The sequence below is a fragment of the Schistocerca piceifrons genome, chromosome 11 (genome assembly GCF_021461385.2).
Source record: "Schistocerca piceifrons isolate TAMUIC-IGC-003096 chromosome 11, iqSchPice1.1, whole genome shotgun sequence".
Taxonomy (NCBI): Eukaryota; Metazoa; Arthropoda; class Insecta; order Orthoptera; family Acrididae; genus Schistocerca; species Schistocerca piceifrons.
This window is the reverse complement of record NC_060148.1, coordinates 165439088-165466846: the sequence shown is the minus strand read 5'-3', so window position 1 is coordinate 165466846 and position 27759 is coordinate 165439088. Positions and strand designations below refer to the sequence as shown.

Sequence of the window (27759 nt, the reverse complement as noted above, 5' to 3'; positions counted from 1 at the left end):
GTACAGTTAAAAGACACTTGCATAAAGGTCACGCTCGAGGTATGCTCGCTTGTGTGTATCGATGGTGTCTGTCTCTCTTTTACTGATGAAAGCTGTCGCTGAAAGCTTTATGTAACTGTCATTTAATTGTGCTCGTCTGCAACTTTATGTCTCTTATTTGCGGTAATTAGTAATCTTTCTTTTCCTGTGGCATTGATATTCCTACACGGAGTTTCCATTGTTTGATCTAAGTATCTGAGTTAGATATACAATGCTCTTATAAAGATTATGAGCCTAAATAATTTTAAATTTCATGTATACACATCTCCATCCTGTTAAAACAATAATTTCAGAAACTGGAAGATGATAATTCATGTGTCACAGTTTTTGTACGAAGTAAGGAAAATTATAGAACAGAGTGTGTTAGAAGGATGCTAAGTAAAAATGAGACCAATTATTATAAAGTAAACAAATCTGCAGCTAATCATCATCTTTAACATGATATATGAGGTACTTGGTTGTATCAAATAATGTAAGTGCAGAGCTGAAACCCGTGTATGTGTTAGCAGCCAAAATAACTAAGTAAACAGAAATTTGCCTATTCAAAAGTAATCAGTTAAAGTTAATAATTAATGCAATTTTATATTAAAAAAAAATTATAAGAAATCAGTGTCAAACATCTACTGCCTTACGGTAAAATTTACTGTTACTCTTAAGTTTATGTGATCCTGTAACTTTTCATCATAACTTTGCGCAAAAATATTAACACTATTAATGAATAATGAAGAGGACCTTGTTATCAGAAGAAAGAAAACTGGCGTTCTACGGATCAGAGCATGGAATGTCAGATCCCTTAATCGGCCAGGTAGGTTAGAAAATTTAAAAAAGGAAATGGATAGGTTAAAGTTAGATATAGTGGGAATTAGTGAAGTTCGGTGGCAGGAGGAACAAGACTTTTGCTCAGGTGAATACAGGGTTATAAATACAAAATCAAATAGGGGTAATGCAGGAGTAGGTTTAATAATGAATAAAAAAATAGGAGTATGGGTAAGCTACTACAAACAGCATAGTGAACGCATTATTGTGGCCAAGATAGACACGAAGCCCATGCCTACTACAGTAGTACAAGTTTATATGCCAACTAGCTCTGCAGATGACGAAGAAATTGAAGAAATGTATGATGAGATAAAAGAAATTATTCAGGTAGTGAAGGGAGACGAAAATTTAATAGTCATGGGCGACTGGAATTCAAGAGTAGGAAAAGGAAGAGAAGGGAACATAGTAGGTGAATATGGATTGGGGCTAAGAAATGAAAGAGGAAGCAGCCTGGTAGAATTTTGCGCAGAGCATAACTTGATCATAGCTAACACTTGGTTCAAGAATTATAAAAGATGGTTATATACATGGAAGAATCCCGGAGATACTAAAAGATATCAGACAGATTATATAATGGTAAGACAGAGATTTAGGAACCAGGTTTTAAATTGTAAGACATTTCCAGGGGCAGATGTGGACTCTGACCACAATCTATTGGTTATGAACTGTAGATTAAAACTGAAGAAACTGCAAAAAGGTGGGAATTTAAGGAGATGGGACCTGGATAAATTGAAAGAACCGGAGGTTGTACACAGTTTCAGGGAGAGCGTAAGGGAACAACTGACAGGAATGGGGGGAAAGAAATATAGTAGAAGAAGAATGTGTAGCTTTGAGGGATGAAATAGTGAAGGCAGCATAGGATCAAATAGGTAAAAAGATGAGGGCTAGTAGAAACCCTTGGGTAACAGAAGAAATATTGAATTTAATTGATGAAAGGAGAAAATATAAAAATGCAGTAAATGAAGCAGGCAAAAAGAAATACAAACATCTCAAAAATGAGATCGACAAGAAGTGCAAAATGGCTAAGCAGGGATGGCTAGAGGACAAATGTAAGGATGTAGAGGCTTATCTCACTAGGGGCAAGATAGATACTGCCTACAGGAAAATTAAAGAGACCTTTGGAGAAAGGAGAACCACTTGCATGAATATCAAGAGCTTTGATGGAAACCCAGTTCTAAGCAAAGAAGGGAAAGCAGAAAGGTGGAAGGAGTATATAGAGGGTCTATACAAGGGCGATGTACTTGAGGACAATATTATGGAAATGGAAGAGGATGTAGATGAAGATGAAATGGGACATATGATACTGCGTGAAGAGTTTGGCAAAGGACTGAAAGACCTAACTCGAAACAAGGCCCGGGAGTAGACAACATTCCATTAGAACAACTGACGGCCTTGGGAGAGCCAGTCCTGACAAAACTCTACCATCTGATGAGAAAGATGTATGAGACAGGCGAAATACCCTCAGACTTCAAGAAGAATATAATAATTCCAATCCCAAAGAAATCAGGTGTTGACAGATGTGAAAATTACCAAACTATCAGTTTAATAAGTCACAGCTGCAAAATACTAACGCGAATTCTTTACAGACGAATGGAAAAACTGATAGAAGCCGACCTTGGGGAAGATCAGTTTGGATTCCGTAGAAATGTTGGAACACGTGAGGCAATACTGACCCTACGACTTATCTTAGAAGAAAGGTTAAGGAAAGGCAAACCTATGTTTCTAGCATTTGTAGACTTAGAGAAAGCTTTTCACAATGTTGACTGGAATACTCTCTTTCAAATTCTGAAGGTGGCAGGGGTAAAATACAGGGAGCGAAAGGCTATTTACAATTTGTACAGAAACCAGATGGCAGTTATAAGAGTCGAGGGGTATGAAAGGGAAGCAGTGGTTAGGAAGGGAGTGAGACAGGGTTGTAGCCTATCCCCGATGTTATTCAATCTGTATATTGAGCAAGCAATAAAGGAAACAAAAGAAAAGTTCGGAGTAGGTATTAAAATCCGTGGAGAAGAAATAAAAACTTTGAGGTTCGCCGATGACATTGTAATTCTGTCAGAGACAGCAAAGGACTTGGAAGAGCAGTTGAATGGAATGGACAGTGTCTTGAAAGGAGGGTATAAGATGAACATCAACTAAAGCAAAACGAGGATAATGGAATGTAATCGAATTAAGTCGGGTGATGCTGAAGGAATTAGTTAGGAAATGAGACACTTAAAGTAGTAAAGGAGTTTTGCTATTTGGGGAGCAAAATAACTGATGATGGTCGAAGTAGAGAGGACATAAAATGTAGACCGGTAATGGCAAGGAAAGCGTTTCTGAAGAAGAGAAATTTGTTAACATCGAGTATAGATTTAAATCTCAGGAAGTTGTTTCTGAAAGTATTTGTATGGAGTGTAGCCATGTATGGAAGTGAAACGTGGACGATAAATAGTTTGGACAAGAAGAGAATAGAAGCTTTTGAAATGTAGTGCTACAGAAGAATGCTGAAGATTAGATGGGTAGATCACATAACTAATGAGGAGGTATTGAATAGAATTGGGGAGAAGCTGAGCTTGTGGCACAACTTGACTAGAAGAAGGGATCGGTTGGTAGGACATGTTCTGAGACATCAAGGGATCACCAATTTAGTGTTGGAGGGCAGCGTGGAGGGTAAAAATCGTAGAGGGAGACCAAGAGATGAATACACTAAGCGTATTAAGAAGGATGTAGGCTGCAGTAGGTACTGGGAGATGAAGAAGCTTGCACAGGATAGAGTAGCATGGAGAGCTGCATCAAACCAGTCTCAGGACTGAAGACCACAACAACAACAATGAATTTGTCATAAAATATTATTACATTTTTACATATGAGTTGGTACAAGGTTCAAGTAAATTAGCTTTAGATAGTTACAGTCAGTGGGTGTCAAGCAAGTCAGTATACAGATGATTATCAAGTTGTCGTAGCAGATTGAACTGAAAAAAGTACTTAAATGTGTCAATATATCTTTGAAGATTTGGACATTACAGGCTGAAAGTGTTTCATCCACAGTTTTGAAAATATGACCTGGGCCTCTTGCAAACACTAGATGACAAAGTAAGTTCAGTGGTAAGGTAATTTGTTATTAATAATTTAATACATTCCTCTTATCATAATGTTAAAGGCGTACTTTGATTACTTTAGTCAATCTACAGTACTGTTGCAATTGCAGACTGGAGAAAATATATTAGAGATAGACTGAATGGCTACAGAATGTGGTGTTGAAGCAAAATTGGCAAACTTAATTAGTAAAACTCTAACAAATACAACGTGTGAAATGAAATTTACAACAGGAATCTTCAACTATTTGAACCAAAAATTGCAGTAAGGGAAGGGGATGTGATATAAATGTTAGTGTTTAACTGTGTTTCAGAAAAAACTAAGAATCTAGAATTTGGAATGGAGAGATGACAAAACTGAATCAATAATTCTATGAAGGAAATTTAAAAAAATCAAAGTAAACCATGTGAGCTTTTGCAGACAATTATGATGATTATGTGTACGCAAAATGGACAAAAATATATGCAAAAACAATTGGGAAAATACACTGAGTTACAAAGTTTAAATATTTTTAAAACCATATAGCAGAATACATCAAAGGAATTCAAAATTGCGAATAAGGACTACCATCAGCTGTAGAATGGGACTCTAACCAGGATTTCCCATTTATCGCGAGCGGTCGCCTTACCATTTGGCTATTCGTGCACCCAAACTTCCACATGTCGTCAACTGTGTGTCTACGACTTGTACTGGGTCATCCATTAGGTATATTCCCGTACAGGTCAGATGGTGTATTTGAAAGGCAGTCTCTCGGTATTGGCATATAAATAAGATAGTGCATTGCTCGTGTTATTCTGATTATGATGCAAAGTCCCTTTGAGAACCGCTGCATGCATGTCCAAAGGAACTCTGCATCATAATCAGAATAACACAGGCACTGCAATATCATATACAACAGAATGGACTTCAAAAATATATAATAGATATAAGAACTACTGAACTTAAATGCGCATATTGTTTCACTACAATTATCTAAAACAACACACACACATTCAGAAATATAAAACTAAAATGCTATTCACAGTGAGGAAATCTACCAAAATTTACAAAAAATATTGAAAGTAATGATAAAGTGAAGACTGACATTCTCTGGGCCTCTAATTGACTTCAGCAGGATGTGCTGGATTATTTACCTACAGCTTCCTTCTGCTGCACAAACATTTCATTTGCTGAATGTGCAGTGCCCCAGAGATAACACCACAAGACGAGAGGAAGAGAAAATACGTGGAATAAGCCGATACTCTTGTCTTTAGGTCAGAACAATGAGAGCTGCATCTAAGGCCAAAACACACTGAACTGAGCTTCTTGATTAATATATATACAGAGTGGTCTGAAATTCTGTGAAAAGCTTGTAAGTGTCTTGCAGGGTAGGGTGACAAATACCGATCGCTAAGAAAAAAATTCAGTACGCTGCTACGTATGCAAGTTAATTAACATTTAAGTCAGCCATTTGAGACATTGCACGTGCAAATTCGAGCAGACCCCCCCCCCCTCCCCCCCTCAGATACAATTAGTGTCAGCTGTTCTCACAGAGTAGAAGACTGTGCACGAGACTGCTCGACCTTTGGCTCGGGTTTGAGCGTTACTACTATCCCGTGTCCAATTTGTGTATCGCTACCTTGTACACTTTTGGAAAAGGAAATGAAGAACACATTTGCTGACGGTGTCTCTGGTGGGCTGTTTGAATTTCTGTGTGCAGCAGCCTGATTGGCTAACTCCAATGCTAATTAACTCTGAAATGGCACAACGTATTGAATTTTTTTCTTAACAATTATTTCTCACTCAAACCTCTCCTGCCTACTCTCCCCTGCACCCTCCACCTGTCCACCACTTACCTTCCTGCTTTCATTGACACTTTCTCCCCCCTCCCCCTTCTCACCCCTCCCCCACTACCACAGTAATCCATGTCTTTCTTATTGACCTATATTCCACATTAAAGATCTCAGGTTTTCAAATATTATCCGCTGCAGGCACCAATGGTCAGTCTTTTCTTCTTATGCTATCCAGTACATAAGCTGTGATGCAGGACGGCTTTTTCATAACTCTCCCCTTTTCCTAAACCTCTCCAGTCCTTTCCCTTCATTCCTTTTCCTTGAACTCTTCTGCTGATTCCAAAAACTTGCACATTTCCAGATCCATCCAGCTGCAACTTGGCGAGTAGATTTTCTATCTGTCCACATTATAAAATATGACACTTTGTGAGATTAAGGGTTGAACTGTTAGCTGTGAACTGCTTGCAGACCTGTTCAGCTGTCATCTGGGCTGTGTCTGCTAGGGTTGACTTTTGATCCTCAACTGGTAGGCTCAAGTCATCTGTAAGTGAAACAGTTTTTGAGCCGACCTTTAAAATTGTAGGAAGATCATTTCCACGCCTGTGAGGTAGACAAGCATAAGCCAAATGCCCGCAGTTCTGACCTGAGACCACAGCTGTTGAAATGGCCCGTGTCCATCTGAGAAGCAGAGCTGACGGAATGGCCCACTGCGATTACATTCGGGCATATAGGATTTTTAGGTCAGTGCTCGGACATCCATTTCCTCAAGCAGCAGTTGATAAAAACTAAAAAAAAGTTCATTTTGAAGATCCCTTAGCACTGTTAAGTATAAAACATATCTAACATTTTGGCAGAGCCATCTGCAGCTGAATGCGTACAATTCTCGCACTATAATCGCAAAGCCAGTCGTTAGATCCTCCCTAGTTCAAACTATTTTTTTGTTTGACTTCTATGTTTTATCACCACATTGAAATCATAATTAACAAATATTAAATCATTACTTTTGAATAGAAATAAATTCTTTTATTTTTAATTACTAATAATATAAAAAAGGAAGTAATTCTAATAAATTTAATTTGGCACAGAAAGTACAAGCATATTAAAAACAGCGTTAAAATTACCAAATATGCAGCAACCAGTCACAAAATCATGTTTTATTTATTTGCTTTTGCAAATCGATTTCAACTGATTAACAGCCATCATCGGTGATTTCAACCGTGTGTCCTGAGTAGTAATACTGTCTTAAGCAGTGCTGTTAATCAGTTGATTGTTAATCAGTTGAAATCAATTTGCAAAAGCAAATAAATAAAACATGATTTTGCGACTGGTTGCTGCATATTTGGTAATTTTATAGTTTACGGTCACTGCACGACTTGGGAACCTCGTGGAGCCCACCATTCAAAAACAGTGTTGTTGGTATACATAATTTTACATTTAACAGTAATATACTTTGCATGTTTGGACCAATGTCAATGTATTATTAATACTCCCATTTTCATAAAATTGTAGATTAGAAATAAAAACATGTTGCTTTATTAAAAATGTGAGAGTCATATTTACAATTAACACTTAATTTTGATAAAAATTACAGAATTCAAATCAAAGTACAAACAATTATGATTAGACAGAACCAACCCAGAGAATTCTCAACTACAAGACCGAAGGCTGTGCATTTAGTTATAGGAGACTCCGTAAAACGCTTTAGACATTTATACTTGCACCTGGAAATTTCCTAAGTTGATATTTCCAAGGCGTCATAATGCTATAGGAAACTGATGGCTGGGCACTAACTTCCAATGTGGTAAGTATGGAGGAACTCAATGAAAGCCAGTCTGTGAGTTTCTGCTGTAGGAAAAGAAAAACTGGGCAAGTGCCAGATTAGGGCTTATCATCATTCGCCCTCAAACCGGGCAAATCGAAACTGCTGGAATTGATTCTGAACCTTTTACATCTCAACTAGAGAACTTTGCTCGGGTAGTGAATTTTGGAACAGCAAACCAGGTACAGATCCCTGTGGAACCCCACGTGGTCCACACCACTCTCCCCCACTCCGAAGCCTATCCCGCCATCCCCACAACTCGATATCTCAGACTCCGGCTTCCGAGGCTCGCAGGGCAGCCGTACTCACGCTGAGGCTCTCCCGCCAGCCGGTCCGGTGACGCCGCGCGCTGCGCCGGGTTGTCGAGCCCGACCGCGGTAAGGGGGCGCGCCGGCGGGGACGCGGGGGGCCGCGGCGGCCTGCAGCGGCCGTGGCCGTCGTCGTCTTCGTCGTCCTCGCTGCTGTGGGGCGGCGACGGGAAGGGCTCCGACGACTCCTGGATCACAAACCCCTCGATGACGTGCGTCAACACCTGCGGCGCAGACACGGGTGTTCCGTCAGTTCGCCACCCCGAGGTATCGATTTGTATCGCGAGCGAGCAGTCGGGAGGGAAGTGCCGAGCTCACGGTCGGTACAATTTACAGGGTGAAAGCGATACCGGAAATGTCTATCTATTTTACACGTAATGACATTCATTAGATCGTAACGACCGTTACCTTCTACAATTGATGGTTCTCGATGCAATCATTAGGAGAGATAAGGGAGAGTGAAAATATTATCTACAAGTTGTACACAAACCAGACTGCAGTTAGGAGTCAAAGGACACGATAGGGGAGCAGTAGTTGAGAAGAGAGTGAGATGGCATTGTACACTCTTCCTGATGCTATCCAATGTGCACACCAAGCAAACAATAAAGGAAAAACAAAGGCCAAGGAGCAGAAATTAAACCTGGGAGATTTCCGATGACGTGATTATGTCGGAGGCAACAAAGGACTCGGAAGAGTGGTCAAACGGAGCTGATAGTGTCTCGATAAGAGACTGAAATGAGGATGTGTATGATGGTAAAATAAAGGTAATGAAAGGTAGTCCAGTTAAATCAGGTGATGCTGAGGGAATTGGATGAGGAAATGAGACACAAAAATTAGTCATAATTTTATATAACATTTTTGGAGAACAGTGATCTATTATTGTCCTAAAATGATTTAAAAACAGTCTTCATCACAGCTGATGTTAACTTCTTACCAGTTACAGTGACTGAGGCCTCCACAGTGGGTTAGGTGCCATCACCGTCATCCAGGTGGTGGAAATGCTGACGATGGCCCAGATTTAAAAGGCCGAAACTGGTCAGAAGTTAACATCAGCTACGATCGAGACTATCTTAAATAATTTTAGGACAAAAATTAGTAGATGGGTTTTTGTTTGAGCTGCAAGGTAGGTGGCACTGGCCAAACTGGAGTGGATATAAACGCAAACTGACAATAGCCAGAAAAACATTTATGAAAAAGAGGGAACTGTTAACATCAAATATCAATTCGTGTGTTAAAAAGATTTTTCTGAAGCCGTTTTTCTGGAGTGTAGCCTCATATGGAAGTGAAAACTGGATGATAAGCATTCCATACAATAATACCACAGAAGCTTCTGGGATGTGGTTTTACAGCACAATGCGAAACATGAGATGAGTAGACTGCACAACTAATGGTACTGAACTTCATTAATACCAGGTATCAGGCGACTGGACATTGCCTGGTCTATCAAAGGAATTGTCAGTTTGGTAATTATGTTGGCAAGGGTGGAGGCAGGGGACCATGGAAGGGAGGGGGGGTGGGGGGGGGGAGATAAGAGGGACACTGTTGCTCGGCTAGGGCACATTACTGTCAAAACCAGTATCAAATCAGTTTTCTTAGTGGAAATAACAACTGAAACAACAATTATTACTAGTTTGGCTGTGCATTTGCCATCCAGCCTCTACAATATGAAAAGAAAGAAAATCTACATTACAAGCTTAAAATCGTAAAATGTTTGCGAGTCCTAATTTTAATTAATGTACAGTTAAACTTCAAAACATGTGAAAAATATATATGAGATACACGGCATATGGTGAACAAAATAATTCACTGTTTGATCTATGCAGAACATTAGGAATAAAACTACAAATGTATAAAAATCTACATTTTTGTTTCTGCACTGTAGTACCCATCATAAAATGTTACTAAAAAGCATCCAACCCATTCCAAGTAGGACAAACATGGGATACTGAGTAGACACAGAGAAGGATGTTACTAATGGTCTTGTTTGGACCTTGAAATGCTTAAATCTGAAGAGTCAGATGCTCACTAAAGGACATAAAAAACAGTGTTAAGTGATGAAACACTACAACCTCCTTACATACCATTCTTGTATAAAGCTGCCGATACATCTAAGTCTACCACGCATACCATCCACCTTGCCCAGGTCAGACTTATGTGGCAGTTCCACATAAAATCTGAGATACGTGAAAGTTGTGACAGATTCCAGTCACTGACTACTGATTGTTTCATCAGAGGATAACAGGCATTCCCATCTACCGAAGTCTAGTTTACACGACGGCATCGGGTTGTGCCACTCGTTGCGTGGAATGAGTTGCACGTAAGTGGTCTCATATTTGACTATAGACATGTCGAAACCAGTATACACTTCAGTTTCGTCAGTTTGTGGGTTCCTGAGTTGTGTCTGAAATGAAAGTTGTGGCCGCTGCACATTGCACGAGTTGTGATGGAGTTAAAGCTTGTTGCACGGAATTGCTGCATAAGAAAAAAAGTAAGAAACGTGGTTCGATTCGTGACTGGATGAAGAAAAGACATCAGCTCGGTTGCTCAGCATCCTTGCTGAAATAATTTGTAATGGAAGACCCAAGAAGTTCTTTTAATTATCTTAGAATGTCACCAGAACTGTTCACATTTCTTCTAAATAAGAGTTAATTATGCGATAAGGAATAAAGATGCTATAATGTGTGAAGCACTGTCGCCAGAACTGAAATTACCTATCACATTGCGTGCATTACAATTTAGAACATTTTGCATGCTATATAATGCAGTTTTAGTTGGTAATGACACTTTTTCATTAACACCAATAATTATTTACATTAACAGTAATAATTATTAACATTAAAAGCAGTAATTATTCGAAGCAGGCTGCATTGAGAAGAGAATGGTTTGCAAACTACTCTCTTGAAGATAGATCTGTACAGTGGCAATATTTCAAAATTCAAACATATGTGAATGGGGAGCACTGCTGCGAAATTTTAAATAGATGAATATTGAATAAAGAATACAGTTTCTCGATTTGTGTAGCCTTCCCTGCAGTCAACAATATTCCTTACAAAACAATATAAGAAGAGAGAGGGAGAGGGAGGGAGAGGGAGAGGGAGAGAGAGAGAGAGAGAGAGAGAGAGAGAGAGAGAGAGAGTTGGCCAACTCAAATGATGGGATTTTAGTCTTGTAGATGAGAGTACTGTCACAGCTAGAATTACATTTGCTTGTATGTTTCTTCATTCAGTTTTATATGCGCCCCTAATTCAATAAATTTGGCCCTGCAGCTCAGACATTTTCAAACTATTAATGTACTGATCACATGTGAAGGTCTCAGGAGCAGCAATATGTTGCTTATTTTTGTAATCAGCATAACTGAAATCCCACAAACCTCTACGAAAAGCATATCTATCCAAAAAGTGAACATTATTCTCCATTCTCCACTTCACATTTCAGTTTGTCTACACGCTACGGATACACGTAACCTCAAAACTCGTGCAACTAGTGTCGCCAAAGTTGGAACACGCAGAAAGTGTTTAGTTTCACCGACCCGAGTTGCGCAGTGCACGCGCAGTGGCCGGTAGCACAGTCACCTGCAACCTAGTGTTTTTGTGTAAACTAAGCTTTACTCACAATGGATTTTACGCCGACAGCCACTTGCTGGTCGTCAGCAAGTCACTCTGCATTTCGTAACAAGTTACCAACAAATTCGACACGTGTGAACACTTTCGCTGGGGCTTTCGGCTTTATCCACCAGGCAGTTTATGTACAAAAAGAGTCTCCTTTATCTTCACCATTATAAAAACCTGTTTGTTCAGAAGCAAAATAAAAAATATACATTTCTTTAGCTACCAGGGGGACTCTAAACAGCACAGTTGCTATTCTCGTAATTTTGTCCCTTACAAAGATAAAAAAGACAGCACATTTTTTTCAAATAGCACCCTACATTTTTGTTATTCAGTAATTCACTTCCTGTCCCCAAGATTTGTTGAAAAACGTGTAACAGTGTACCATTTTTGTAAACACGATGTTATTAAAATGAAACATAAAACTTATTTCGACTCTTCTGTACTAATATACAGCTGGCATGTATTTTCATTTGTTTGCCATCAACTGCCGCAAGTGAATGTGTTACATTACCCTCGGTACCTGCCCGTGTCCTAGTACACACAAGAATCACAGTCAGTTTCGTGTCGCACTTTTAATAACATAGTGTTTACGAGAATGGTACACTGTGATACATTTTTGCAAGTCTTTAGGAGAGGAAGCAAATCACCAATAAAAAATTGAAAAAGAAGTTATGTTGTTTATACAGTAGAAATGCCTTTAAGTTTTTTTTATAGGAATTCTCTTCAACCTTTTTAAATAAAACAAACATTATTAGCATTTCACATCTTTACTCTTCACGTCGACACATTTGCAGTACTACACCACTAAAGGGCTCCGAATTGTCATCTGTAATGTAGTGGTGTAGAGTTTAAGTATGTCAGTGCACGAGAATCACCGTGCTGTAATCGACTTTCTGGAGCCACGAACCCGAAGAGTTCGTCCACACACAGATCACCCCCTCCTCCAGCACGTCGGTACCGGACCTCACACGAGCGTTGCGACACCTGCGACAGTCTGACACTTCGGGTTAACTGTCGTCAACTGTCCTACGTACGGTCCCAACTTGGGCCCATGTCATGTGGTGGTTGAAATACATGGGATACCGCGCATACTGAGCAGGATCAGCCTCACCACATCACCCTGACGTACCCTGGAGACTAGACTGCTGCTGACAATGCTTCTCCATAAAGAAACACATACTGGGCTCTTTTCACTACAGTCTGCAATCTGATATTCGATATTTATATATTTTGTTCACTAGCTACCGGTACAGAAGGGACGGCAACTCGATTCTAGACAGTGTAATTGGCAAACACGGTCACCAAAAGATGTTTAACGTGTACGGAGAATGGACGCGTTAGCCCCGATGGACACTATTTTGCAGGTGATGCAATTCTGTTGTGGAACTAATGTTTGTATCCTATGACGAAAATTCGATCCCCTGTGAAACGGAGGGGTAGTTACGAGGACCTGTTCGATGGAATGGACAGTACACCGACCACAGTAAACAGACTGAGGGTAAATCGAAGAAAGACAAAAGTCACAAGGAGTAGAAGAAGTCAGGTTAGCAAGAACAAGACATCAAAATTGGAGAACAACATGTAGAAGACGAAGTCAACGTTTCTGCTACACGAGAAGAAAAATAAAGCACAACAGATAAAGCAAACACGATGAAAGAAGCAGACTAGTATGTGCAAGGCACACATTCCTTGCTAAAAGGAGTCAACTATATTAGTACAAAATTCTGTAGGCCTCAGTTCGAGAAAGAAATTTCTGAGGATGTACATCTGTAGCATAGTGTTGTATGGTAGAGGACAATGGGTGGTGGGAAAACCGTGAAAATATGTGAATTTCAGAATTTGGGACATAGTGTTACTGAGGATGCAGAAAATTACAGGAACTGGTGAGATAGTAAAACCTGGAGAAGGACAAGCAGGACTCACATTCAGAGTGTTCCGTGCAAATGTGATCAGGTATACAGATAACAACAATAATAATTTCATGCAGTTCAATGCCCTGGTTAAAGTCTCTCTATCGGATGTCACTTTGGCGACTTGTTTGTCCCTAACCACTCCCAGTTGTCCAACAGGGGAAAGGGGACCTACAGTTTCATGTAGAATCCAAACTGTGTGTTGTTTCTGGTGACTCCTCACATTGTTGAGGTTTAGGGGCTGGGTTCAAAAATCCGACCACAATTCGAACCTGCGACCTCTTTCCAGGCACACCCTTCTCTGCTAAACCACAAGACCTGACATGTATTTATCCATTTCGATGAGCGAGTTTGCGAGTATCAAAATATGTGGCATCTGTGGCCATATCTTCTGACTGCACTCACTTAAAAGCTTAAATTGTTTACACTGACAAGGGACGTAGATCTTCGTACGTGCCAAATTTCAATTGCACACCTCTACTGGTTCCCGACAAAAATGAGTCTTAAATGACACACAGACCTGGACAGACAATAAAGTGATTCTTTAAGGTTTCTGTTAGTAAGGGGAACCCTGAGAATGAGATGGTCGTCTATAAAATCAGTAAGGAAATAAGTATGTGGAGGGAAAAGAGTGACTAGAAGGGGGGAGAGAGAATGACAGGACCTGTTTTGAGTCATAAAAGAATAACTTCCACAATACTAGGTGGAGCTCTACATGGCACAAACTGGAGAGAGAGAGAGAGAGAGAGAGAGAGAGAGAGAGAGAGAGAGATTGTGCTGGACCAGAACTCGAAGGTGGAACCTCCACCTATCAGCAGTAAATGTTCTACTGACTGAAATATACAGGCATCAGTTGCACCTGAATAGCTCAGTTGGTATAGCATTTACCCCTGATAGACAAAGGTTCTCATTTTAACCCTTTATGAACTGGTGGGACTTCTGAGCCCCACTTAATAACAAAAGGGCATAAAATATTCTGTATTGGTTATTCCTAGTTTGGTTCATTGTTGAGAATCCAAGAACCCTTACAGGTGCATTATCTGTGGTTTCAGAGCAGTTCAAAACTCAGTACTTGCGCAATTTGCACCATCTGCTTGCTTCCTTGCTTGTTAGAAGGCTTTTATTCAGTGCCTGGTTTTGAATGTTTACGGTAATGATCTGGTCTTGATATTTCTCCCCAATTTTGTGGCAAGTCTATTTATGCTAGTAACAGTTTAGAAGCACAAAATGTTTGTTTTTTCAGAAAATTTTCATGTAAATTTTTCTGTATTTGTAACTTCCGTCAGGTGTGTAGCTTCATGTTTTTGCATGGCAGGTCATAGTAAGAAAATTGAAGGAAAGTAGATGATGGAATTAATCTAGGAGTCTTTCCCATCTGATACTGATACACCAAATGAGGAATTTAGTGTTCCGAAACAATGCATTCTCGAATAATTCAAGCTGGGCAATTTACAGACCAGACAAATGAAAAATCACCATGTTATGTCATCATTGACAAGATATTTCCACAATTCTATAGAAGCTGAAGAAATTCAATTTGAAGACAGCAGTGATAACAAGAAATATCTAACAACTCTTTTCAGAACAGGTCAGATTTTAGTGCTAACTGTGGAAATGTGAAAACTGCTATTTACAATACACAAGTGTTTCCCATGTAAGGTACTTTGATTTGTCAGTGGGAGAGAGAAACCATCAGTTCTGATAGAAACAGCCCCACGAAGTAATTTTTGTCAGTTTGTGTGCCGTTACTCTCTAGTCCTTTTTTGGAAAGGAAAAAAAATTAAATGGAATAGAAGGCCAAAAAAGATATATTTTTCCGGCTTTTCCTTCTACGAAAGCAATTTTGAATCTACTACAATAACATTAAAAAAACTGAGAACTGTCAATGTAAAAGAACAACATTTTGGGCCATTAACTGTTGAATCCCTGTACGGGCACAGTTTTAATTTGCCACGAAGTTTAAAAGCAGCACACATTCCTCAAGAGAGTGGACACTTATTCTGGATGAGAATAATTCTCACAGCTTTTCATTGTGCTTTTGTAATGTAGAACTGTGAGAAAACTCTACTCACTATAAAGCACCATACGAATTTAAACTGGAGGAAACAAAATGAAACATTTCAACGTGAGGCAGGGGTAACAACTTAGCACTGTGCAGCAGTGCCAGTACGCGAGCTGCTTAACCGCCTACGTGAGCACGAAATATTCCGGCTGCGGCGCCGCACGCAGACCTCTTGCCCGCGACTCCTCTTGAGGGTGGGCAGTGCAGGCGTGGGCGCGGGTGGCGGCGGGGCGATGTTGGCGTTCGCGCCGTCCGTCTGCTGTGGCGGGCAGTCGGGGGCTACGGCGACGGGCGGAGCGGGCGTCGCCGCCGCCGCGGGGCGAGGGGGCGTAGCCTGCACGCCCGCAGCCTGCGCGTCGTCGCACTCCATCGCCGTCACCGGCTGGATGTCGCGCTCCTGTGCCGGCGGTATTCCGGGAGTCTTTGGCCTCGCGTCCTCCTTGGTGGAAGTGACTCCAGTGGCTGCTAAACCTGCAGCAGCAGTTGTGAACATTTCTTTTCGTACTTTTTTGAGGCAACAGATTTGCACGATTTGTTAACCAGTAGCCTAAAACAGGTCATACAGATATAACACGAAACATAGAACCCAGTTTTTCCTGCGTAATAAAATAATACTGACGAAAATAAATTAACAAGAAGCTCAATCTGAGAGAGTAAAAAAGATTCAGAAATAGGTAACTAAAGCAGAACTACAGAAAGAGATATTTTCAATTGGAAAGTATTAAATTTAGAAGGATTCCTGGGTAAAAGCAGGGAGGGAAGAGGTGTGAACTGATCTTAAGAAACAAAAAAAGAAAGACAAGTGGTGAGAAGATGAAACAGTTTTTAGAGGAAGGGAGTAAAAGAGTTAATATAAAGGAACTGACATTGTTGCACAGCGCGGAATTAGCCAAACGGTCTAAGGCACTGCAGCCGTGGACTGTGCGGCTGGTCCCAGCGGAGGTTCGAGTCCTCCCTTGGGGGTGTGTGTGTGTGTGTGTGTGTGTGTGTGTGTGTGTGTGTGTCCTTAGGATAATTTAGATTGTGTGTAAGCTTAGGGGCTGATGACCTTAGCAGTTAAGTCCCATAAGATTTCACACACATTTGAACATTTTTGTTGCACAGCCTGTGGTTGGGTGGTTGGCCAAAACAGAAGTTGGGGGAGAGGGGGGGGGGGGGGGGGGGGGTAACAAAAATTTTGCATGCACAGATAAAAATGTCATACAAATATTGGAGAGACAATGTGATCAAGTCTTACACTCATCCCTCAACTATTAATTTCATGTACCTGGGCACAGAGGGAACAAATATATAAATGGGAATTCTCTCTGAGATGGCAGTGTACTCCGAAGTGTACTGAAGAAGAGGTTATACAATGAACAACAAGAAAAGAACAAAAAAGCATAATGGAATGTAGTCAAATTAAATCAGGTGATTTTGACATAATTGCAACATGAAATGAGACTTAGAGAATCCCTCAAAAATGTGACAAGCCTCAGAGTGAGGAGACTGATCATTCAGCTTCACTGTACTCAATATGTTACATTAAGCATGTCGTTTTTCTACAAAACTCTTTAAGGTCAGTAATAGTGCAACTTGTGTGTCAAATGTCCTTGTAATGCATTAGATTTCCTACAATATCAATTTGGGGAGTTTACAGTACTAGTTTTATACAGGAGTAGAAATACTCTATTTTAATGTACTACTCAATACATTTTAACTTGCATTGTCTTTTTACATTTATTAACCATTATCTAAAATCATTTGAAGTAATTTACTGACTGGCAGACAGCAATATTTTTTATGCAAGATTACAAAACTGTACTATTTGAAATTCTGTACGTACATAATTCTGTTAACTGAAATCAGTAATACAAAACCCATGATGACAGAAATCCACAAATGTAGTGGAATTTTTATGTAAAATAACCAAAATTATGAAACAGAAATACATGGAAAGGACTGTACAGCGTCAAAATTATTAATCATAATGTAAGCACCTTCATCTCTAATAACCCTTAATGTGATTTCATAAACATCTTTTCACAGTTCACCCTCACCATTTTCTGAATGACGAGGAAATGATGAGTCCGCAGGTGGAGAAAATCCCCAACATAGCTGGGAATCGAACCCGGGTCCCTGTAATCCAGAGGCAGTGACACTAACCACAGGACCGCGAGCTGCAGACAGGTGCAGGCGAGTTCCCACTGAACTGCAAAGGTGCCAGACGGTACACGCACACACACTCTCACTCACCAGAAATGGCGACCGGGTCGTCGACGTCCATGGGCTGCTGGCCCACGGCCACGTCCGGCTGCACTGCCGCCTGGACCGGCACCTCCGCCGTGGGCGGCCCCACGGGAACCTGCTGTCGGTCGTCCTCGGCCGCGACTGTGAGGGGGGCGGGCACGGGCAGCGGCGCGGCCGGAGCGACGGCGACGGGCAGTGTCTGCGACGGCGTCACCGTCGGGGGAGTGGCGGGCACGGCCAACGTCGGCTGGCTCTGCACCTGCACCGCGTCGGGCAATTCACACTTTCGAACCTTTCACTGTTGCCGGCGGTCTCAAATTCGTGTACACCGTCACCTTCAGCCGGACACAGGTTTAAAGATCGTATCTCGGTGTGATGCATCAGTACTGTCATTTCGTGTGTCAATCCGAACTGTCGACTCCACTTTTCTGTACGAAATTTTGACGACCGATTTGGATTTAGGTAAGGGAAAGGGCCCAAAGGAGCTACACCGACACTACGAATGCTCGTGGAAAGGAGAACTCGGACGAACAGCACTCCACATTCGATGACCTAGATGAGGCTTTTGACAAGGTAGACTTGAGGATACAGTTTGAGAAACTCTATAAAACGGGTATAGACTAGCAAGACTGACAGTTCTGTCCTCTCTCCATATTTATTTGCATAAAGTCCAATAAAAACAATTAAATGTGGTTCTAAATGTATCAAAATTAATAGTAAACAAATACACTGTATTCGATTTGCTGACGATATAGTAATCAGAATCAGATTTTCACTCTGCAGCAAAGTATGCGCCAATATGAAACTTCCTGGCAGATTAAAGCTGTTTCCGGACCGAGGCTCGAACTCGGGACCTTTGCCTTAGGAGGGCAAGTGCTCTATCATTTGAGTTATCCATATGAACCTCCCTAACAGTTTTTTAAGTCCATGAAGGATATTACAAGAGGCTTATTTCGTTTCTTGTACTATGCAATCGCTAATTTTAAAGTGATGATCAGTTCTGGACAGCTTCTCCAAGATCTGAAGCCTCCTTGGTATTCACCTAATTCTTCCTCTAGCTGCTCTTTGACCCTCTTGTATAGGATTCTGGAGAAAATCTTGTATGTGCAGTGTAAGAGAGAGATACCTCTGTAATTATCTGGGTTGCTTCTATCTCCTTTTTGAGGAGTGGGTGAATTACGGCTTTGGTCCAGTATTCAAGAAACTTTTCTGTTATCCAGATTTTATACAAAATTATAATAAGACAAAGGGTGGGGTTGATACTGTCTACCAAATGTGCAATAAATATTCAGTAACTTGAACACAAAAAGACTGACAATGGCTGTATAGCACCCATTGTCGAATGCGGCTGGTATCAATGTGCAGGTGTTATTTTTAGCAAATTAGAAGAATGGGAAACACCCACATCGAGTTTTTCTAAAAAACCCTTCTTTTCAACTCGTGCAACCACATCGTATTGAAATATGTGCGATACCACGTTTAGCAGCTGATGTTAGCGTGTATCTGTGTAATGAGAGCAACCAGTGAGGGAAAAAAGTAGATGTGGATGGGAAAAGAACAGCCCTACAACAATAAGATGTAGCTCTTGTAATGATTTTGTCTGCAAAGGTCACTCTCAATCAACAGTTCTCTCTCTCTCCCGAGGTTGAAGACAATTAATTTGCAAGTAAATTATTCAAGTGTAACAAATTAGAATCTGTAACTATGTATGGAACTATTGCCAAGGGTAAGCTTAAATCTTACTTGTAACCACTTTGTCACATAATGTAAATTAGTGGAATAAATGATAAATCAAAGGCAACTTATCGTCACTGCGTTCATAATATGCCACACGCCTGCTCCCGAAACATTAAAGAGTCCACTGTGCTACGATTCTTTTTAAAAAAGACTGGTCAGGATACACTGGAAGTGCATATCCCAAAAAGGAGCTACGGTGAAAAATAAATGACTCGGGTTTTAAAAAAGATGCCACCTTCATTCATAACTCGGGATCTTACAAAACTGACCTCGTAGGCAGCAGGGACAGTGTAGCTGTCCCGTGCCATTGCAGTTTCTACACCTTGCTTCAGGTGAATGTGTGGAATGTAGTTCTCCAGTAAACAAGCAAATATAGTTGGTGGTGGGACAGTGACAGAGGAAGGGGCTGCACAGGTAGGTACGGACAAGACAAGGAGAGAGGTGCGCACGTACCACACGTGCCGAATGTCTGCCGCTCCAATTCCAAACGGCAACAGCTCGAGTATCTGCGGCAGTGGTGACTAGTACAGGAGATGCACCCATGAACAATTACTGCATAATTCCTTGTAGACTGATATGACAATAATTAATTGTCAGCCATCAGGCTGTTTAATTACTAGTAAGGCTCACATCAATAGTTCATATTCATTTTTTAATAATCGTGACCAGGTGTCCTAACCGATATAACCCCAGTTAAGACCATCATTAGTACTATGTACTAAGAAAACAACAATGACTTGAGTCAAGTTTCACAATAATTTTGGAATTTATTTACAAGTATGAGTCACTACGATTTCTAGCTCTTATGTGCATCCTGTTGGAATTGTAATTCTGCCTTTCGTACACGTACGTCCATTCCCAGTGATTGTTTTCCCAGTTACACGAATAATTTGACCTAAGACATGTTCTTCATATATCACTTGAGATATTGTTCGGTCTCTTCCCTGTCCACTTTAATGTCTAATGCGACCACACGCCTCAAGTCCTCACTCCTGCACGAGTCTACACACTCCTCGCGACTAACTCTGGACAGTGCCTACTTTCCTCACCAGCTGTGCCGCAGTTCGAAGACCACCAATGGCAGAAAAAAAAGAGTACACTGTCCTGGCTAGAGTGAGCAATACCTTTGTCAGGCTGCACAAGTTTTACACACTTTTGTCAGTGTCTGAACCACCAGCTGTTTACGAATGATTTGTAATGCAGAATAAATGGTTATTTCAACACCAGAACTAGTGTTCACCTGCATTATTTGGAAGCAGTGCCCCATTGTTAGTGTTTCACCTGTACAGTATTACAAAGTATGGAAAATGATTGACAAGGCTGTCAGACATTTTTTGTGCTAACACCAAGATGGCAGGACTGTCACAGTGTGAGGCAGAGAGAGAGAGAGAGAGAGAGAGAGAGAGAGAGAGAGAGAGAGAGAGAGAGAGAGAGAGAGAGAGAGTGTGTGTGTGTGTGTGTGTGTGTGTGTGTGTGTGTGTGTGTGTATTTTCTTATAGTGTTGAATTAGCTGAGAGTGAGGATAGTGTCCAGCAAGTACCAAACAATTTTAATTTAGGTGTACATGTCAACCACTCAACACCACTGGTGACAACTGACAACCTCCATTCCTACCACTATATAGACCCCAATAAATAAACTAGCAGGTGCCGGGAGAGTGCACGCGCTAGCACTTACGTGTGCGACAGGCTGCTGCAGGCCGGCAGCAGACAGCGGAGGCGTGGCGGCGGGGGCGGCCGCGGTAGCAGCGACGACCGGCGCGGCAGCGGGCAGCGTGGCCGGGCCGCGGGTGTCCGCCGGCAGCACGGCGGGAGCTGGCGTCTGCGTCTGCACGGTCGGCATCACTGTGGGCAGAGCGAGGTTTGTCAGGCTCTGAAAAATGTTTACACTTCCAAAAATGTGAGTACACTCACAGATCGGGCCGTGTCGGGTACGAGCGACGGACTCGTGCCTCTAGCAAAAATGGAGAACACGTCGATTTTGGCGATGTCGTACACTCTGCAAAGTCGTGTGGTCCCAATTTGGGTATGACCTACTGTGTACTTGTCGGTTTGCCTTCCCCGAGATGTAACTACTGTGGTACCAAATGGCACTTTTCCTCAAATTTGAAACAATTTGAAAATACTCCGATTTGTCTGTAAATGCAATCATGGGATTTGAAGACAGATTCATATTACTAACTGTTCATGGTCAGGAATAGCTCAAGCACATAAAAAAATTAAGTAAAAGTAGAGTACGAGAGAGAGAGAGAGAGAGAGAGAGAGAGAGAGAGAGAGAGAGAGAGAGAGAGTGTAATACATATATATATATAGAAGAAGGGAGATGTTAATGTTCATTGCATAAATTGTAACTAATAATGTGTGTACAGTGAAAGTTTGTCAAAAAATGCAACACGAAACCATCAAAGTGAAAGCACACATTGTTTCATAAATCTTAAGAAATCTGGTGCTGCAAGACACACACTGTGAAGGAGGCATTGTGTGTAATCTGTAAAATGATAGCACTAACATTTGGAATGACCACTATCTTTTTCAACGCCAGTGGTATCATCCACAACAAGTTCGTACACGGCAGACAGAATATCGGCGTTGCCTTTTATATGGAAGTGCTCAAAACACTGAAAAAGAAAAAGGACTGCAAACACCAGGGCAGATGTCACCTGTTCCCGTAACCTGTACTGCGACAATGCTACCAGCCACACGGCCTTCTCCATGACAAATTATCAGGTCAAAAAACAATGTGGAAACACTGCTCCAGCCTCCTTACAGTCGCAACCTCACTCCACCCGACTTTCCGTCATTTCCCCGGCTCGAGACACCCTCGAAAGGACACAGTTCTGAGGCTGTCGACCTGGGCTTTCCGAGAAGCCTACAGTACTTGGAAACGTATCGACATAGGAAGGTCCTACTTTCGATATTCTGGTGTGATCTACAATTCTGATCAACCAATTAGTTTACATGGACTTAGTGCCATTATTGCCCAAACATAGATTACATACAGTAACGAGACATCAGTTGCTTTTGGAGAGCTAAATGAGTGCTCAGGTTATCTGACATGCAGAAATGTTACGTGTGTAATTGTACTGCTACGACTCCTTACTCTGTGATGTGTGCACAGAGAGATTAACGTGGAAATGAACAGCTTTCCAAACTGTGCAAACTATTTCTGAACATCAGTAATTTTGAGTCAGTGGCACTGGCTTAATTCATCATACTACACCGTATCTTCATCCAAATAGTCTTTAAAAAAATTGTAACACAAAAAACAGTTGAAATAAATACACAAAATCCTTTTTTCTGTCAAATTTAGTTGATGTGACAAAAATTGTTACATCACCTACTACAAAATCTCGTGGTGGCGTAGATCGTCCCAGCGGTTTTACGAAAACATTTCTTTTAAAACAAATGTCCCATTAATGATGAAGTGTTCCATTAGTGATGTCATCTACAAGTAAGGATTCCAGACTGTTGAACCATTACACCACAATTTTCAGACCCTGAAAAGTAAATTAGTCCAGACTGAATTCGTGAGTCCCAAACCCGATATTGATATCCTATATGTAACTGAACAGAGGTCTGACAAAGACAGGACTATGTCAATTGTGATTTCTGGAAACTAACAGCACTTTCTATTGGAGAGGAAATAGTAGACGTGGTAGAACAGCTCTGCTTGTTACAGCTTACTTTCAATTCACACCAAAGACAAAGTATCAAAATTTTTAATGCCATTAAAGATTTTTAATGGGGTACAGTCGATTTGTTATTTGCGGACAGTTTAATTTTCTGGCCAAACTCAGCCCCCCCACTGTAACACGGGACGGATCTGATCGTCCGAAACGGTCACCTAATCGTCGGAAGTAATGAAACCTTGCAGGCAGCCGTAGGGCCCGCAGAACACCACAACACGGCTGCCGGAATCATCACCGAACCCCCACCGTGTTCCACACTTGGGACATAAACTGGTCCACAAGTTGGAAAGTTGGAAACAGGATTAACCTGACCAAATGTCTCCCTTCAAATTGTTACAGAGTCCAAGTTTTACGACTTTAGCACTGCGTTTTCCTGTTACGGGCATTTGCATCACTGACGAGTGGCTTTGGAATACCACCTCACCCAGCAATTCCCTCCTTACGGAATTTTCTCCGTACTGTTCAGGTGCCGACAGGATTCGTGAGTGTGACCTACGGTACAGTTCTGCAGCAAGTTTTTCACCTGTCGTCCTTTTATTTTTTGTCACGATCGTCTCCGACGACCGTCCGTCACGATTGTACGTCGCAGACATCCATCCGCATTTTGACTTACGATGTGGTGCTTTTCCGCATTCCCTGTACAGTTATAAGTCTTCAGAGCACCAAACACTTTGGGTACCCTAGTTAAGGGAGCACCCACCGTACGAGCACCGACAATTTGCCCACGTTCGAATGCACCGAGCTCCGACACAGTGCACTTATAACTACACAGGTCACCTGTTCTGATCATAACTGACACTAAATGTATCGAGGACACTCCACAAGTGCCACCCGAGGTCAGACACGACAGTACAACCTGCAGGCTCGGCCTGCATCTGCATTTATGTTCGAGCAGGTATTTATTGTGGTGTTTCCCTAGTTTTGTCCGAGCCTGTACATTATTTATGACAAATTTTATCTAGGAGTAAATATTTTGTGTGAGTGTCCCACAAAACAATGTGTACTCACCAATCTGGGGCAGCTTGGACTGAATGTGCTGCTGTAGCTGCTGCTGCGACAGAGGCTGGGGTTGTTGTGCTTGTTGTTGTTGTTGTTGTTGTTGTTGTTGTTGGGGCTGCTGCTGTAGTTGTGGTTGTGGTTGTTGTTGTTGCTGCTGCTGCTGCTGCTGCTGTTGTGGCTGCTGCTGTAGTTGTGGTTGCTGTTGCTGCTGAGGTTGCAACTGAGGCTGTTGCTGTGGTTGCTGCTGCTGCTGTTGTTGCTGCTGATGAGCCTGTTGTTGCTGCATCATCTGCTGCTGAGCCTGCACCTGTTGAGCCTGCACTTGTGCCTGCGCTTGAGCTTGAGCTTGGGCCTGGGCCTGGGCCTGGGCCTGGGCTTGCGCTTGAGCTTGCGCTTGCGCTTGCGCCTGAGCCTGGGCCTGTACTTGCGCTTGCACTTGGGCCTGCGCCTGGGCCTGCGCTTGAGCCTGTGCCTGCGCTTGCGCCTGCGCTTGGAGCTGTTGTTGCTGCTGCTGTTGCAGCTGCAGCATCTGCTGCTGCAGCTGCTGCTGTTGCTGCTGGTGTTGGAGGGCTAGCATCTGCTGCTGCTGTTGGTGTTGCTGCTGTTGTGGTGACGGTTGTTGCTGCATCTGTTGCTGCTGCTGTTGTTGTTGTTGTTGCAGCATCACTTGTTGCTGTTGCTGTTGCTGCTGTTGTTGCTGTTGCTGCTGCTGTTGTTGTTGTTGCTGCTGCTGTAGTGTTTTGTTGATCATCTGCTGTTGCTGCTGTTGTTGTTGTTTCTCCGGTGTCATGGGCATTGCAGTATTCGGCAGAATCCTATACCCAAAAGACAGAGCTTCAAAATTCTATGGTATGTTAAATGGTACACAACAGAAAAGCTAACAATTCTGAAGTAGAGGTCAAAAATATGAGGAGTCAGATTTCAGTGTCACAGACTAAAGAGAGAACTGGAACTTGCAAGGAAACACTGAAGCGGTAGGATTCTAACCTGACAATCAATCTGAGCTTCGCACTAAAGGAAATGGGATAAAATAATTAATTCTAAAATCTCTATTTTCATCAAAAGCAACAAACAGCAGTAAGTGGAGTTCCTCAGGAGAATGTACAACTACTGCCAAAAGCTCAGGAAAGATTTAGGTAGACAGGGAACTCCAGTTCAAAGCTGTCGTGCCAGGGGCTCGACGGCACTACTCTTTACGACAGAACGTGTTCAGGAGGAACGGTGACGGAGCTGGAGGAGGAGAGAGTAAAGCCTCGACGGCGACTCACTTCGGCGGCGTCATGCCCGACTGGACGACACCCTGCGGCTTCGTCTGGTTGGCGGCGTCGGCCTTCTGGGTGACTGCAGGTGCAGGCGAGACTCGGCTCAGGCCCGGCTTGGCGCGCCCCTTCATCTGCCGACACAAGAGTGAGGTTAGAGACTGCGTCTAGCAGAATCTTAACATCGACAGTGGTCCTATAAAACTATCTGTTGCTACCGAGACACTGGATATTTTTCTTCCTTTCGTACACTGTGCAAAGGAATTAAATAATCACTTTTTCAAAGCCCTGTAATTGTCTCCAAACGTGACATAGAAGTTTGAAATTTAGCTTGAGGCATGTACAACTTTCCTGTCTAACGGTGCAAGTGCACCCGGCGATGTCACTCTCACACTCGACAACTCTTCAGATAGCGTGGTGTCGATACGTGCAAAAGAAAGGGGGCACATCTCAGGAGTTTGTGTGGGATGTAATGATGGTTAATGAAGTCACATTGGCATCACACTTCTTCACAATTCTGCCCAGTGTCACCGAGTAGGTCACATTTCACCCCTTTTCAGTGACGGAGGTTAGAACTGTGATGTCCAGCACCAAAATCGTGCAATTTTCTGACAAGTGGCATAAAGCGTGTCAATGAAACTGCCCATTTCCGTGGGGTGTCAACTCCCACACATTTTGAAGCCAAAAATGACAGTGAGCAACATGAAGACATTTTTGACATTTTTTGACACTGGTGGCACTTTTGGACGTTTCAGCCCTTCTCTAAGGACAGTGTGGGGCTGCATCCACATTAAACACGGTCTTATCCTTTTCGAGGACAGTACGACCACAGTTTTTGCTCTTTTGTATAGGTTGTAACCACTAGCAACAGTTCAGAACCATTTGATGAAATTTGAATGTGATCTGTGGCACGAAAGGTTAATTATGCATTTTCATGCCCTCCTTTTTCGTGCCCTCCTATGATGTGACCACAGAAGGGGAAGGGCAGTGAGTGCAGGCAATATTGAGACATATGAATAAAGAGTAAAATGGTGAAGTGGCCATCTGAGGACAATAATTACTGAACATACTTAACATCTTTCTCTCCGACCACTAAGAAATGTTCACTGGACACATTTCGTCTTAATGATTTAAATCATCATTACTGGTGATGTTTTTTGTACATCACCACCTGTAACTCCAAGTTCCTCCTTTTAGAACATTTTTCGGGTGCTCCTGTGTTCAGCACTGGCGATTTTGGCCTAACCTCACACCAGTTTGCAACACTACACATTTCTCAATGTGAAATACAAGAAATTTAGCACCATTAGTGTTTGCTTACGTGGCGATTTTACCGGGGGAAGAGTTGTGATGTACGGTTACAAAACATACCGGTAGAGGTCAGAGCTGAACTATCACTGCTACCGTCGGCAAACGACTGCTTCGCAGCCACTACTGAGACTCCGTGTACTACAGTCTGCTCTGTGTCACGTGTTGCTCGTCTTTTCCTTTCCTTACTTGAAGCGAGTGAAGAGACTAACCCTGGGGCTCGAACTGGGCAGTCGTGACACCGGAAGGGATCAGTTACATCATTCTGCTTTCACAAGAATGCAGAACACGGAAGCGGGCGGCCGGCTCCGTGAGAATCGGGGGAGGCACGTTCTCCTACTCTGCTCCCCTGCCCCCCAGAGGCTCAGTTCTTGCCTGTTTGTGCTAATGGCCACCTGCTGAGATAGTATCTGCACAATATATTTGTCATAAATGAGCCCTAGTGGTCCCATATTTATCATATTTCACGTTGAGAAATGTGTAGCACCGCAGTCAGATGTGAGATTTGGCCACTATTCAGTATTTCCTTACTAATTTTCCACCTGTATTTGATCAAAAATCGTTCAAATGGGTCTGAGCACTATGGGACTTAATATCTGAGGTCATCAGTCCCCTAGACTCAGAACTACTTAAACCTAACGAACCTAAGGACAGCGCACACATCTGTGCCCGAGGCAGGATTCGAACCTGCGACCGTAGCAGCAGTGCAGTTCCCGACTAAAGCGCCTAGAACCACTTGACCACAGCGGCCGCCTGTATTTGATCGTCATTTACTTTAGTTGCAATCTATTCTTAAACCTTTCTGTGGCTCTACCTCCAGGCACTTACCCATAAGTATGTCTTGTTGCTGCACCACAGCATACTCTAATGTAGTAAACAGAAGAGTCTGACATTAATAGGGGAGAGGCAAGCGAGGTACGGCAGCAAGATACACCTGCGGGTGCATGTTATTTTGGTAAATGTGCCTTAATGCCTGAAGGTGAAGCTGTAAAGGACTTCAGAATTTATTGCAGTAGAATAGAAAATTAGTAAGAAAATAGTATGTGTGGTCCAAAACAAAACATGTATTTCCATACAGCTGTAGTGTTTCTACCTGCCTCCATAGCGAAGGTCGCTAACACACCCTGTGC

The 27759-nt window shown here is 42.2% G+C and overlaps 1 protein-coding gene across 1 annotated transcript in view; it reads right to left on the bottom strand.

The window, feature by feature from the left end:
• LOC124719861 (chromatin modification-related protein eaf-1-like) overlaps nt 1-27759 on the bottom strand; it is a 343357-nt gene that overhangs the window by 31935 nt on the left and 283663 nt on the right. The window contains exons 14-21 of the mRNA XM_047245044.1: nt 25331-25455; nt 24727-24877; nt 24072-24663; nt 21053-21219; nt 19611-19896; nt 17645-17779; nt 15579-15880; nt 7831-8053 (exon numbers count right to left, since the gene is read on the bottom strand). Coding sequence (XP_047101000.1) covers nt 7831-8053; nt 15579-15880; nt 17645-17779; nt 19611-19896; nt 21053-21219; nt 24072-24663; nt 24727-24877; nt 25331-25455 — 1981 coding nt within the window. The remainder of the gene's footprint in view (nt 1-7830; nt 8054-15578; nt 15881-17644; nt 17780-19610; nt 19897-21052; nt 21220-24071; nt 24664-24726; nt 24878-25330; nt 25456-27759) is intronic.